This window comes from Artemia franciscana, chromosome 6 (assembly GCF_032884065.1).
Source record: "Artemia franciscana chromosome 6, ASM3288406v1, whole genome shotgun sequence".
Classification (NCBI taxonomy): Eukaryota; Metazoa; Arthropoda; class Branchiopoda; order Anostraca; family Artemiidae; genus Artemia; species Artemia franciscana.
This window is the reverse complement of record NC_088868.1, coordinates 15947741-15962226: the sequence shown is the minus strand read 5'-3', so window position 1 is coordinate 15962226 and position 14486 is coordinate 15947741. Positions and strand designations below refer to the sequence as shown.

The 14486-nt window shown below is 35.6% G+C and overlaps 1 protein-coding gene across 1 annotated transcript in view; it reads right to left on the bottom strand.

Annotated features, from left to right (window-relative positions):
- Positions 1-14486, bottom strand: part of LOC136028107 (obscurin-like) — a 201845-nt gene that overhangs the window by 59490 nt on the left and 127869 nt on the right. Inside the window, 4 exon segments of the mRNA XM_065705734.1 lie at positions 2512-2697; positions 3590-3691; positions 6816-6936; positions 12181-12414. Coding sequence (XP_065561806.1) covers positions 2512-2697; positions 3590-3691; positions 6816-6936; positions 12181-12414 — 643 coding nt within the window.

The window sequence follows — 14486 nt, the reverse complement described above, 5'->3', positions numbered from 1 at the left end:
CAATAGTTAATCATTTCATTAAATTGCTGAAGTAAAACTAAAAAGAAATACAAGCGTCCTCTGGAAGCTCCTCTTGGAGCTACGGTTATAACAAAATACAGCCTGAAGAGTGGTTCTTATATCCGCTTCTCCATGAATGCTATCAAACCCAAGACTAGTCATCTACTTGTAAACTTTTTAAGGAGGGTTTAAATTAAGAAATCTTCGAAAAAATTAAGAAAGAAATCTTCTAGGCTAGAACAACATCGTTTCAAAATATGGTCGATGATGCAGTTAAATAGCTGAGGTGCAGCAGCGCATCATTGCCGTACTCTGTTGTTGATGGAAGAGGGAAAAAAAGCTCCCCATTAACCAGGACGGCGCTTTCTGTATTGCAATAAAGTTCTTTAAAGAGGCTCACAATCTTTGTAGGAAGGCCACCAGCCTCCAGGATTTACCAAAGGGATAGTTTGTTTACAGTGTCAAGAATGGAAATCGATGAAAGCTGTATACATTTTTTGTTGCATTTCAATGTCTTCCCAACAATCTGTCTGACTGTGTGTATCTGCTGTCGTCGATCTTCATGGTATAAATTTGAATTGTTTAGGGTGACACAAAGCATGTAGAAAACGTGTTGCGTGTTTCTGCAAAAGCATCGCAGATAGCTTTCCAGGAAAAGACAGCAGGGTGATACCACGGTAGTTTTGACGCGTTCTTGCTGCCCTTTGGCAATCCATCTTGCTACCCTTGCGCTTAAACACTGGCACAAATATTCCTTTCTTCCAGTCTGATGGTATTAATTTTTTGCGCCATATGATGCTGAATATCAATTGTAGCCAAAGTATCATCGTAGGGCCCCCTGTCTTAAGTAGCTCTAAATTGATGCCACAGGTGCCAGCTGCTTTGTTTTCTATTTTTTTTTTTTAAGGCAGATTCAATCTCTTCTGACAAAAATTCGGCGTCGTCAGGGGCAGGAATAGCATTAGTAAGAGCAGCAATGAGCTGTGAGTTAATGCCATCTGGTGGGTCTGAATTTAGCAGCTTATCAAAGTGTTTCTTCAATAGAAACTAAACATTGTGATTGACCGTATATCGTTTCTCTGTTCACTACAGGCTTCGGACGCCATGGTTTATTGGCCGGTCAGGTCACGCATGATCTTGAACGTTGCGTCAATGTCCTTAATAGAGAAGCTAACTCAAGCTCAGTGAACTCGATGATACCTAAATTGAAGTACCTTTGATTAATATAGGAATTTGATAGGATATATCCTCAGTTTTTCAGGGTCATAACCTCATATAAATGTGTGAGACATTTTGCAATTATATTTTATTCAACCTCTGTGGTATCCATTGCTCCCATTTATACATGCTGGCTTGCTCGATTCACTCCTTTAGTGGTTTTAGTCCTCACAATATGGGAGGGGGAGGGGCAAGGTATACCACAGGAGTGTAAAAATATAAATCAACGGAGTTTAATATTAACAGTCAGAAAACTGAGGGCGAGGGGAACAAATACTCCTGTTTCCAGGCATAGAGCCGCCACTGATTCACTTCTCACCTCCAAGAGCCTTTTATAACTGTTAAAGATATTGTTGAGCTTCTGCACGCATTCTGGAATGTTTTTCATCCTCAGAGTTAGTATCCTTATTTTTTTTTGTAAAAAGGAGACAAATGAGTATTTCCCATGCATAAAGAGTGATTTTCCTTGTTGCTCAAGATAAAGGACTTTAATTCTTCTATATGAAGTTTTCAGCTATGGCAATCCCAAAGAAGTATGTCGATCCGGTACCCTTTTCGACGGGTTTCAGATTATTCAGTCTGTTTCGCTACGACCAGAGAAGAGAGAGTGACTCCCTAAATCTCATTCGGTTCTTAAGCTTCTAAGTCCAAAGAAAACTCGAACATTAGTTCAGGCGAAAAAATATTTACCTTATCTTTCTTCATCTTAATATTATAAGGAATCACCTCAAGCTTAAATAACATTTTACTGGAAGAGTTTCATTTCTTTTAATCTCTTGATCAAACATTCGGTATCCTCATAATACTCAGGAAATGACATAAAAAGCACTATATAGACAGGCAAAGGTTTTTCGCAGAGGAGTAGTTAACCGAACCAAGATTTACATGATTCTCAGTTTTTTCTACGAGAGAACTGCTGAAAATACAGATTACACAAGAGCAGTCACAGCAACATAACATTTAAGTGATCAAAGCGCTATCTAGATTTTGTTTAGACTTCTCTCCGTTTGATTTGGAGTTTGAGAGGGATCGCCTAATCGAAACAAACCTTTGCCCGAACTGTTTTAAATAACCGTAATCATTAATGCTAAAAACACCACTAAACATTTACAAATGCAAATAATCGACAAAAAAACCTTAAAAACGCACAATATTCCATGCTGGCTCCCGAACTATCGGTTCTATTTGCTGCAACCCGTTTCAGACACCTACATAATCTTGGATTTTAGTGCTGCCGAAGCACAGAAAATTGTAAAGCTCGTTAAATATTAATGCCAAATGAAACTAAATTACCTGCTAATGAACAGCGTAGCTTCTCCATCTCTCTGGTAAGCTGATTCAAACTTTCCTCCCATTGTTATAGGTAAGCCATCGTACGTGAATCGAATTTCTGGTCTTGGATATCCATAAAGATACCAATGGAGACTTGTACTGTGATGTCGGAGTGCATAGCTTGCTTCCTGCTCTTGACGTAGGAACCTAAAGATAAAGACTCATTAAAATAGCCATGGCTGCTAATAATGATTAAGCTCAATCTCATTAAAGTTTAAGCTTTAAAAACAGAAAAATAATATATTAATTTTGGTGTTTCACAGTTCTCTATCTAACAATCTAGTCTTACAAACCGTTTTGAAACTCCAATCTTACGATATTTATTTAGACGCTTCTTCCAAATTAAATAAAAAAGTTTTTTTTTACTGAAAATAAGGAGTAAAACTAAAACAAACAATTATTATTACGAACATGAGGAGGATTGCACTCTCCTCAACCCTCCGCTCGTAACGCTATAGTTTTTTAAGAGATTTAAACTTTTTTTATTTAATTTAAAAGTTGCTTCTCACTTTCAATTGAAAAAATTTTGTTTTATTTAATTTCTGCTTGTTTTCAAATTATGCCAAGACCCAACCAAGATGTGATGGAAGTTATTGGCCCAAAAACCCCTTATTTTTGCCGTATGTACCAATAACTGTAAATTGATTGGTAGTATCCTGCTTTATTAGGTTTTTCCTTAAGATTTAAACGGTAGATTGTAATTAAAATTTTGGACAAAATTGTATTTTTTAGTAAAAATTTTCTATGAACATTAATTTTACTGAATAATTTCTTATTAATATATCTAGTAAAGAGTTTCAAGTGGAAGAAAATGCGTATAATTGTTCATATATATGGAAATTCTGTGTGACTTCGATCTTTTGCCAGGCTGAAGCCATCGCAACTTCTAGAATAGGGTTTCTTGATGGACTAGAACTCTTTCCACGCGACGTACCGTGGTGAAAAAAAAAATAATGCATTATAGTCTTTTCGCTTTTAACTTGGGCAGCGGTCTCCTTGTGATATATATATGCTCATTGACAAAAACTGTTAAACTTACGTTGGTGGATATTTCATTCCTTCAATGCTATGACCAAAATCAGGGATTTCACCAGCTTTTCCTGGCATTGGTCGCTTAGTAGGAATCACGTGTAAATTTTCCCTAGAAGAAAAATGTGAAATGTCTCAATAAATTTCAAAAATGATAAGCAATAATGTACCTATAGTTACTGCAATGCAACTGATTCCTTATACAAAAGAGGTACTTATGGAAAACTTAGAGAAGGAGGGAAGTCAAACCTGGGATAAACTTACTAAAATATTTTAGTTTTAGTCATATAACACGCTTCAACGCAATATAATTCTATTTTATTTTTGATATTAAAATATAACTCCAATAGGACACTACTTATGGTTTATGCCGTCAATCCAACTGACAAAATTAAACAACGAGCTTTCATGCTAAGGTTCAAAAGTCAACATGGCCCAGTGCCATGAGAGGGGAGAAGGGCTGGAGCAAGTGATTAAATTAAAAGGGCCCGGTGAAATTAAAATGGCCTGATGTCATGAGAGGGGAGAAGGGCTGGAGCAAGTGACTAGATTAAAATGGACCAGCTAAATTAAAATGGCCCTGTTCGTTGAGAGGGGAGAAGGGCTGGAGCAAGTGATTAAATCAAAAAGACCCGATTAAATTAAAATGGCCCGATGCTATGAGAGGGGAGAAGAGCTGGAGCAAGTGTTTAAACTAAAATGATCCGGTGGAATTAAAATGGCCCGATGCCATGAGAGGGGAGAAGGGCTGGAGCAAGACATTAAATTGAAAACACCCGATTTGATTAAAATGGCCCGATGCCATTAGAGGGGAGAAGGGCAGGAGCAAGTGATTAAATTAAAATGGCCGGGCTAAATTAAAATGGCCCAGTTACCTGAGAGAGGAGAAGGGCTGGAGCAAGTGATTAAATTTAAATGGCCCAGTTAAATAAAAATGACCCAGTGCCACGAGAGGGGAGAAGCGCTGGAGCAAGCTACCTTACGTACTGAAATCTTTTAGAACATGTAATGAAAATTAATATTTTTCGACAAGATCCTAAATATTCTTTCTATATATTGCCCTCTTATCCATTAGAAACAGACTTGGCCTGATTTCAAGTAAACAAGTCAAAATGTAGCTAAAAATGGAAGTGATGATTTGATAGTATGAATTTCCACTTGAAAAAAAAAAACTAATGAAAAATATAATGTATAAATAGATAGATACAAAATTTCCTTTCATACAAGAAATAAAAAGAAATAACAATTAGAGATGAAAAATGTTCTGTACAAAGAAAAAAAGGAAAAGCAAAAGAAGAGACAAGTGGAAAACTATTATCGTTGTTTTGTAAAAGATCTAAGCAATTCTTTTAGATATAAAAAAAAGACTGTACACATATCCGATCAAACTTAGGCATACATCTAAGAGGTTAGAAAGAACGAAAACCATATTTTGATATGAATTTCCAACAAACTGAAAGGATCCATTTTGAGATTTTACACATAAACTAGTTCGAATAAATTTGAACTAATTAAAAGCAGCTTAACCCCTTTAAATATGATTATATTTTAAAACTGACAGGACTTTTTTCCAAATCTAGCAGAAACTAGCTGCCTTCTCAAAATATCATTAAGATTCTCAAAGTACATTCGACCATGTTGGCCTCAACTAATTAAACAAGAGAAATTGTGTGCCGATCTCCCGGATTTCCGTTTTTTTTTTCCAATTTTTTGTTGAGTTAGAAAATAAGCTATACTCTCTCACAGCTCTAACATTTGAAACAAAAACTGAAATTCGGAAATTTGACACACGAAAAGTTTAAACTAATGTATTAACGGTCAACATAATCGAATACACGTTAAGAAAATGCACAGTACTTTGAGAGTTCTAGCAAAATAACTCTTCTGTTAGTGTCACATGGCATTCCAAGAGGCTAACTCCCATTTCTATAAAAACACTTAGTACAGTGCACGGTTGAATCTACTGGGTCATATCAGGAAGCTACTAAGTCAACTCAGCCGTGCACTTCCTAAGATACCCTAAGGGACTTGGACTGCTTTAATTAACTGTATTAAAGTTTTCTCAAAGTAATATTCAATATACCCATCAATTTCCAAAAGAATGTTTTGGACGGGCCTCTGCATATTCAAATTGACATATTATTTGATTTTCTAGAATGGAGTTCCACTCGAGACCTAATTGTTTACTGACCTTGCTCCTACCGTATCCAAAGAAATAAGGCTGACAAGGGACTGAAAAAAGGATATATAACAATTCTAATTGTGATACCTGTTTTTCGCTTTGATGAGGAGGAGGAGGGACAGAGGTCATTCTCTAAAACAGTAAATCGCTATTACCAGGTTTTTCTATCGGGTAATATAGAAAAGTCGAATCCAGGGGCGGTTAGGGGCTTTAAACGCCAAAAAAAAAAACGTTTGTGTGACTCTAAAAACGCAATAATAATGAATTTAAACCCCTTTCCCCCTAAAAAATCTTGGATATGGTCCTGGATGTTATTAAACAATTTCGGACGACTACCGCCTGGTTTATGTAAGATTCAACTTTTTGGAAATTTTGAAAACTGTACAAAAGAGATCAGAGATATTCTTTTATTGCATTCCCCACTCCTCCTTTGTGTATCCATGTTTTGTATCCATATAAAAGATGGACGCTAGGAGGGTTAAGACCTCTTGACACTATTAGGATGATATGTCTGATTTCATATCTGATATGTCTGATAGCCGTGAAAAACCTACGCGTCGCTTACGGAAAAATATCCCCAAACAAAAGCCATTACAACCGCAACGGTTTGTGCATGATTTATAACGCTTATTGCGCCCCTATGCTTTTTTTTTTATCAGGCATGGCTCATCTGTTTCGTAAGAAAGATCGACATACTCTACGTACGGCTTATTTCAGATATTGAAAATTTCTCCTCCGACTTCCTAGGTGGCACCGAAACAAAAAAATAATTGCTCGATTTGGTTTAATTGATGTGCCTTCTCGGATTCGGTCTTCCAGTGATGATTTATGTACAAAGACTATCAACTTTATTCACGTTTATGACCCTTTGCAGCTTTTTTTCCATATTGATACTGGTTAATTAGTCCATGTTGTCTTTTGTTAGTTTGATTTTTTTTTCTTTGCTGTTTATCGTTTTTGTTTTTGTTTATTTATAATGCTCCGTACTTTGTGTTTTTTATACTTTTACGGGAAATAAAGTTCATTCATTCATATATAGCTATGAGTGTTCTACCTGTATGTAATAGCGTAGGGAGATGGGTCACTGAGTCCATATTTGTTCTCCACTCTAATCCTGAATCTGTAGTCTTTCTGAGGATCAAGATTACGGATATCACAGACATTTCCAAGAATCCCTAGAAAGCAGAAGAAGTACAGAATAAAAAACAAATACAGATTGAAGTAAAGAATATCGCTGTCATCACGTGAGCACTTTGTATGTGACAATTTTCGGGAAAATTCAGGTAAAGTTCTTTCCAAAGTCAGTTTTTTAAGTTGGGTCAAGGGGTTTAACCTCAGCAAATCTGAATGCTCGCGTCAAAAAGATAAGGCTAAAATAAATACACTAGCTTCTCTTTCGATTTAAGAAATAATCGTGCATGTTGTGCAGAATCTCAACCAAATCGTTTCGTTTTTTTTGTTAGCCCTTAAATTGACATATCTACAAAAAATTACATTTTTGTCAGACGTTATATCCAAGATCACAAGAAAAGTACCAATATTAGGTTTTTCCTTTTTCTTAAACCTGATAAGTCTGTACACACGAGGCGTCTATGTAGCAATATTGATATAATGAAAGAAAGTATAAAAAAGGACACATTTGACTGGAATTTAAGCATCTAGAATAATGCTTGTGCATAGAATTGATAAGGGATATAAGGGATCTAATGCTTGACCTGTCGATTAAAATAGGGGTCTGAAAATGTTGCTGTTTCCTATTTACCCCTCCCACCTGCCAGAAAATATTTCTGATTAAAATTATTTATACTTAAGAATCTTCTCGGAGGATTCATTATTTCATGTTCGTAATTAAATTTTGTTCCCTTATTAAAACTATTTTTTTGTCAGTCGATGAAAATATTAATTCAAACGCAAATTTTGAAAATCTGCAAATGACATTTTGGAAAGATGCAAAAGCCACTCTTTCTCGATAAATACGCATGGAATTTTCCCCCAAAATTAACTCACGTGTCACCTCTGACGTGTCCAAAAGATGTTGTAAGCGAAAATCCAATACAAATCCAGCCACATATCAAACATTATTGTCCGATAGCTAATTTAGTAAGAATACTGATGCTCAGGATCAAACAAAGGTTGAGCAATAGAATAGAATTCTAGACCTCGAAACTTAGGCTTAAACGTAAAGGGAAGGGACACAAGAATAAGAATAGAAGAAACAAAAGCGATTACCCCTCCTAGCTTATTAGGAAAAATAAGGAAAAAAGGAAAAAAGGAAAATAAGGAAAATATTAGGAAAAAAGATCGTAAAATAGCATATGCTAATGTCCTGCTTTTTCTGCAAACAATACTAAACATATATGTTTGATAATTTGGAATTACTGTTAAAACGCATTTTAAGACGTGGGCTCTTGTTTTACCTAGCGAATTAATAAACTAATTAAAATTATCCATCTGACTTTGTCCCAGCTCTTTCTTAAGGCTAATTTTAGTATTATTTGGCATTGTATACCACCCGTAACTGAGAAAAACAGTTACAAAGTACTTGAAACCAGAAGAATTACTGAAATTTTTTCTATAATCTAGAGCTTAATAGGGAACACAATTTTTTTATGTTTAGTGAACTAAAAACTTTGTTTTTAATTGTTTAATACAGAAGAGCGAGTAATTTCGTCCAAATCCTGCTGGAGGAGGTGGAGTTGAGTAAAGTCGGAGTCAATTATCCCAAATGAAGCGAAAATCACAGTTAAACAAAAAAATGAGCTATTTGGTGCCATGTAATTACTCTATGGTACTCTAAAAATACTATAAAGGTACTTTATAATACTATAAAGGTAAATATATACTAAAGAAAACTGAGTCGGTTCAGTTGATGCTTAAATTATGCAGACTTATCTTAGTTTTCACGAGATTTTTGAAGACACGAAATATCAGCAGGGGAACAAACTCGGGTCTGGGGGGAGGGGGGGGGGGGGGCAAACTGAGGCTTAGGAGGAGCTATTCCCCCCCGCCCCATAGCAAATTAAGACCATGCAGAATAGGGTATTAAGAAGACTAACAAGGAACAAAAAACTGTTATTTCCTTCGCCAAGTGGTTGCATTTGATTCTTTCAAAGAAAATAAAAAAAAAACAAGTTTTTTTAGCTGAAGGTAAGAAGCGACATTAAAACTTAAAACGAACAGAAATTACTTCGTATATGAAAAGGGCTGCTTCCTCATCAACGCCCCGCTCTTTACGCTAAAGTTTGACTCTTTCTCTCTTTCTCTCAACTCTGCTTTTAAAAACAGTAAAACACTTTAGCGTAAAGAGCGGGGCGTTGATGAGGAAGCAGCCCTTTCATATACGAAGTAATTTCTGTTCGTTTTAAGTTTTAATGTCGCTTGTTTTTTTTTTTTATTTAGTTTCTGAACGTTTTTGAATCAATGCATGTTTTGATTTTGGCTCTCCGTAGAGGAATAATTAACACGAAATTAGCAATTTTTTTTGCTAAATGGCTTACTCATAGTTTTGATCGAATGATTTTGATAAAAAAAGGAACGGTGGAGGAAGCCTAGTTGCCCTGCGATTTTTTGGTTACTTAAAAAGGCAACTAGAACTTCTAATTTTTTACGAATGTTTTTATTAGTAAAAGATAAACGTAACTTATAAATTAGCTTACGTAACGAACTTTTGTAATCTCATTTTTTTCCTACATATATGAGGGGTTCACTCCCTCGTCAGTACCTCGCTCTTTACACAAAAGATTAAATTTTGTCCCAATTCATTAAGAATGACCCCTGAATCACAAAAGCCGTAGAATAAATAGTTGAAATCACTAAAAATACTTTAGCGTAAAGAGCGAGGTATTAGGAGGAGGTGAGCCCCTCATATGCGTAATAATTTCTGTTCGTTTTAAGTTTTAATGCTGCTCCTTACTTCCAGTTGAAAAAAATTTTCATTTTTATTTTTTCATTGTTTTTTTTTTAGATAATGCTAGAAAATCCTTCACTCCCTTCATGGAAATTTTCTTCCCCCATGACAAATTCCTCGATGGAAAGTTCCTCCAACATATCCCCCTCTTGTCAACCCCTCTCCAGCCAAACAATCCCCCTGAAAACGTCTGTACACTTCCCAATAAGCATTACTATATATAAGCACTGGTCAAAGTTTGTAACTTGTAGCCCCTCCCACGCGGACTGTGGGGGAGTAAGTCGTCCCCGAAGACATAGTTATAAGGTTTTTACTTTGGGAAACAAGGGTTGACTGGGAAAACAATTAGCGTGGGAGGGGGCCTAGGTACCCTCCAATTTTTTTGGTCACTTAAAAAGGGCACTAGAACTTTTCATTTCCGTTAGAATGAGCCCTCTCGCAAGATTCTAGAACCACTGGGTCGATACGATCACCCCTGAAAAAAAAACAAAAAAAAAAACAAATAAACACGCATCCGTGATCTGCCTTCTGGCAAAAAAAATACAAAATTCCTCATTTTTGTAGATAGGAGCTTGAAACTTCTACAATAGGGTTCTCTGATACGCTGAATCTGATGGTGTGATTTTAAGATTCTATGACTTTTAGGGGGTGTTTACCCCTATTTTCTAAAATAAGGCAAATTTTCTCAGGCTCGTAACTTTTGATGGGTAAGACTAAAACTTTATGAAACTTATATATTTAAAATCAGCATTAAAATGCGATTCTTTTGATGTAGCTATTGGTATCAAAATTCCATTATTTTGAGTTTTGGTTACTATTGAGCCGGGTCGCTCCTTACTACAGTTCGTTACCACTAACTGTTTGATTCTGTCTCTCTTCTTAAATCTTTAGATCTTTTTATTTAAAGTGGCAGTTACGATTTGCAAAACGATGTGTCTGAGGATTTTCCAGTACTCTCTTGTAGTATTTTAACATAAAAATAAACTATAAGTCACAAGTATATCAAATACTTTCTTTTCTTCTAAAATTCTAGCACAAAATCCTTCACTTTCAGTAGATTTTTGGTCAGCTAAATTTGTCAGATTATTCAACCAATCCTCCTAGTCCAACCGAAAAATTCACCGAAAATTCAACAGCTTTTCCAGGATAAAACATGAACGTTGAGCTTTCGAACACGCTATAAGATACGTACCTAGACCAAAATGATACATATAGGTGATGCTGTTCAAGTTTTAAGAGCATAACAACGTTATTTCGGATAAGGGAAAGATGTGCTGGCCAGATTTTCGTTTTCCGATGAAAAAAATTGGGAGGTACCTGAATCATCAAACCCTTCTAGTTCCTAGTATTATAGATTATTAGCATTTTTTAGATTTTATAGATTTTTACAGGTGTTTAGTTCAACAGAGAGAAAAGCTTTTATCATTCTGTAATAGGCTAGAAAATTTCAAATATTTCCTTTGTTATGAAACTGATGTTTGGTTTGGTCTGGAATAAGAAGTTAAGCATAGTTAATACATAAGAATTTAAGCATAGTCAAGCATAGTAAGAAGTTAAGACTAGGCCTACTTTGATGGGCTTTTCCCAAGAAACGGATTAAAAATCAAGAGCATTAAACGGTATAAAAATGAAGTGTATTAAAATGAAAACTTTCAGCTTAGATTTTGCAAAGGATATGAAAGTTCTAAGTATAAGTTATATATAGAGGTTTCAAAATTCAAGATTCGAGAAAAATCTGAAACGAATGTGGAAAAGACAAAGTTGCTTAAATTAGGAGTAGAATAAATTAGGATAACTAAACTATGTTTTGTACCCATCAAATCGACCGTTTGGATATTTAAACCTGCCGTGGTAGCATTACAAGTAAGAAAGTTGACGCGAGTATCCTCTAAATGTAGAAAAGCCAAGGCACATGGAGTACGACATTAGGCAAGAGTTGGAGCTGTAGAAAATGTTACGAACAGACCCTCGTTTTTGGGTGTTGATACGAAAATAAACTTTTACGAGGAAGTTTTTTTTTATTTAATGTCAGCAAATGTGTGCAAATTTATGTACACACCAATTAGTCTCAACAGATTAAACTAAGCATTCATTAAAATGAGGCTTCTTAGATCTGCCCCCCTTTTCCCACCATTAAGTTGAAATTGTAGGAATTACTGAGGAAATAAAGAAAATATTTGTTCATTTTTGGAAATATATATTTATATCACTAGTCAAAAACCATACTGACCCCCCCACCCCTTCCAAAAGAAAGAAAGACTAAGAGAAAGAAATAGTCAGTCGTTTAACTACCGTAATAAAATTTTAGTAACAAACCATATTTAAATTGTTTATCATTTAGATACTCAACTCTAAATTATCAAAGAGACCTAGTTTTCTGCCATATACATCCGAAAGGTCACCATTAGAGATACAAATAGCTTGTTTACCTTGAAGTCCTTGCCTAAGAATCATCACCATGCCTCCAAAAGATTTTGTATGTTACTAATTAAGAACACGAGCATATACTTACTATTTCGGACAGTGAACCATTCCCCATCGGGACAATCGGACATCTCCACCATATAGGTAACGGGTTCCCTTGGGCCAATTGGAATCGAAGGCTTCCAGCTAAGAGTCAAATAACGATCGGTCATCCCACTAATAATGGGACGATCTGCAAGCGGTAACGGAACACCAGTTTTACGCAAACGATCAAAGTCTGCATATTGATCGGTTAAAGGCCGTTTGGGTCGGCTTTCTAGAGCTAAGAAGAGAAAGAAAATTCAAAACAAAGACAAAGACAACCTAACATTGCAGTTTCTAAGTTAATTTTAAAGCACATGGCTGAATTTTGAGGGAAGAAGCCAAGAAAAATCACGTGTGCAAACCCTCAACAAAACAAGCATTACATAAATACTGTTAGAAAGGGGAAGGGCAGGACTTTCCTCTAGTCGTCAATAAAGGACAGAAAAGTCTGACAGTTGCCCATGCGAGTGGGGATTTGAAACATTAGGGTAAAATTCTAGTTAAGTGACTTTTGGCTATCTCGGAAAGAGGTTAGGTTAGGAAAATGAAACTTTCAGGGATGGGTCGAAAGGCTAAAGCATGTCCCGGGATGGTGTTTTGAAGTACTTACCTCCAATCCCTCTCCCTCTAGAGGGTCCAGACCTTTGATGACCTCTAAAAATATGTGTGTTATAAAAGTGAAACCTTGCAAAATAGATCTTCTGCTTGAATGAAGTAGAACAAAATTGTTTTCAGCTTCATGACTTTGCTCAATCCCAATTTATAAGGTTTTAAAAATATGCAAATACATTTCCTAAATTTTGAAAAAAAAAACAACAAAAAACATTGATATTGCTCAGAATTCTGCTCAAATAACAGGAATTACATTTTCAGAACTAAAGGCAGAGAAAAAGCAACTGGTAACTGAAAATTAAGGTAAAATGTTGTTTTGTCAAAATTCCAATAGGCATAGACCTGTCATGTAGGCGAAAATCAGGGCCCTCTAGAGGGAAAGGAGTGGAGGTGGGTACTTCAAAATACCTTTCCGGGACATACTTTAGCCTTTAAGCCCATAGTTTCATTTTCCTAACCTAACCCCTTTCCGACATAGCCAAAAGTCAATAAACAAGAATTTTACCAAACATTAGTGTAGACCTTATACCGGTACTCGTCTGCAGGCTTGATAAAAAATCTGTCAAAATGAAAACTCTTATATTTTTCAAAGTAGTTAGTATCTTAAATTTTTTTTTCATTTTCAGAAGGAAGGCAAAGAATGCCTTCCCCCTTTCATGATACTCTACAAGGGATGAAGGCTCAGAGTGTGAAGCTAATATTTCTTTTTGCAGGGAATTAAAATATTCTAACTGTTTAAATGTACACTTGACTTTTTCAAACTAATGGGTAAAGTGTTGCATTAACATGTGCGCACTTTAAACCAAACAAAAATGAGAAAAGACAATAACAAAAGTCGAGTCTGTTTAATATAAAAAAATTAGCCTCATTCCTTTCATCCTTTTGTTCATTCGTTTTATCTAAGGGTATTTCTCAAACCTTAAAATCTGTATTCAGATTAGGTTTTCTTTGCTCTTTTTATTTATTTTTTTTGGGGGGGGGGTGTATTTTGGGATATAGATCGGTGTCTCACATAACTTTGAAACATAATTTGTGTCAAATAATAGATCACATAACAGGCACACAATTTGTCTCTCTAAAAATCTTTGTGTTCGAAAAAAGGTAAATTGCGAAAATGCAAGCATCAGCAAAAGTAAAGCAAGCATTTCTAACAGTCAGGAAAATGAAAGGGGTAATAATGACAAACAGAACAAACAACACAAACGACGGGGTTCATATGTTCTTTCAGCCAATGTCTGACATACCTGAAAAAAAAATTCTGTAAATGTAGCCCTTTTCTAACAATGGAAAAATTAAGAAATCTTTTCAGTCTTCAGCTAGATCTTAACCTGTCAAGACGTCTCGTTTTCCTGGCTTAGGCAACCTGGTTTTAGTTGAAGATATTGTTTCAAATTCAAGGTCTGTATCTCGTTTTTGTTCCTTTTTCTAGAATATCCCATCCTTGTAATGAATGCTACAGAAAATGTGGAATTGGGTCATTCCAGTGTTCTAAAGGCAATGCATGGTTGCACCCAGCTTGTGCGGGCATCACAAAAAGTAGTCGCCTTGAAAACCCTAAATGGTTATGCGTACAGTGCCGATGAACAATAGTCGTAAATGACGAGATTAATACCATTGATAACCAGCCTGAACTGATCCAACCACTCGAGGTTGAAAAACCCCACCTTAATTCTATTTTGAAGAAAATTCCACTAACCC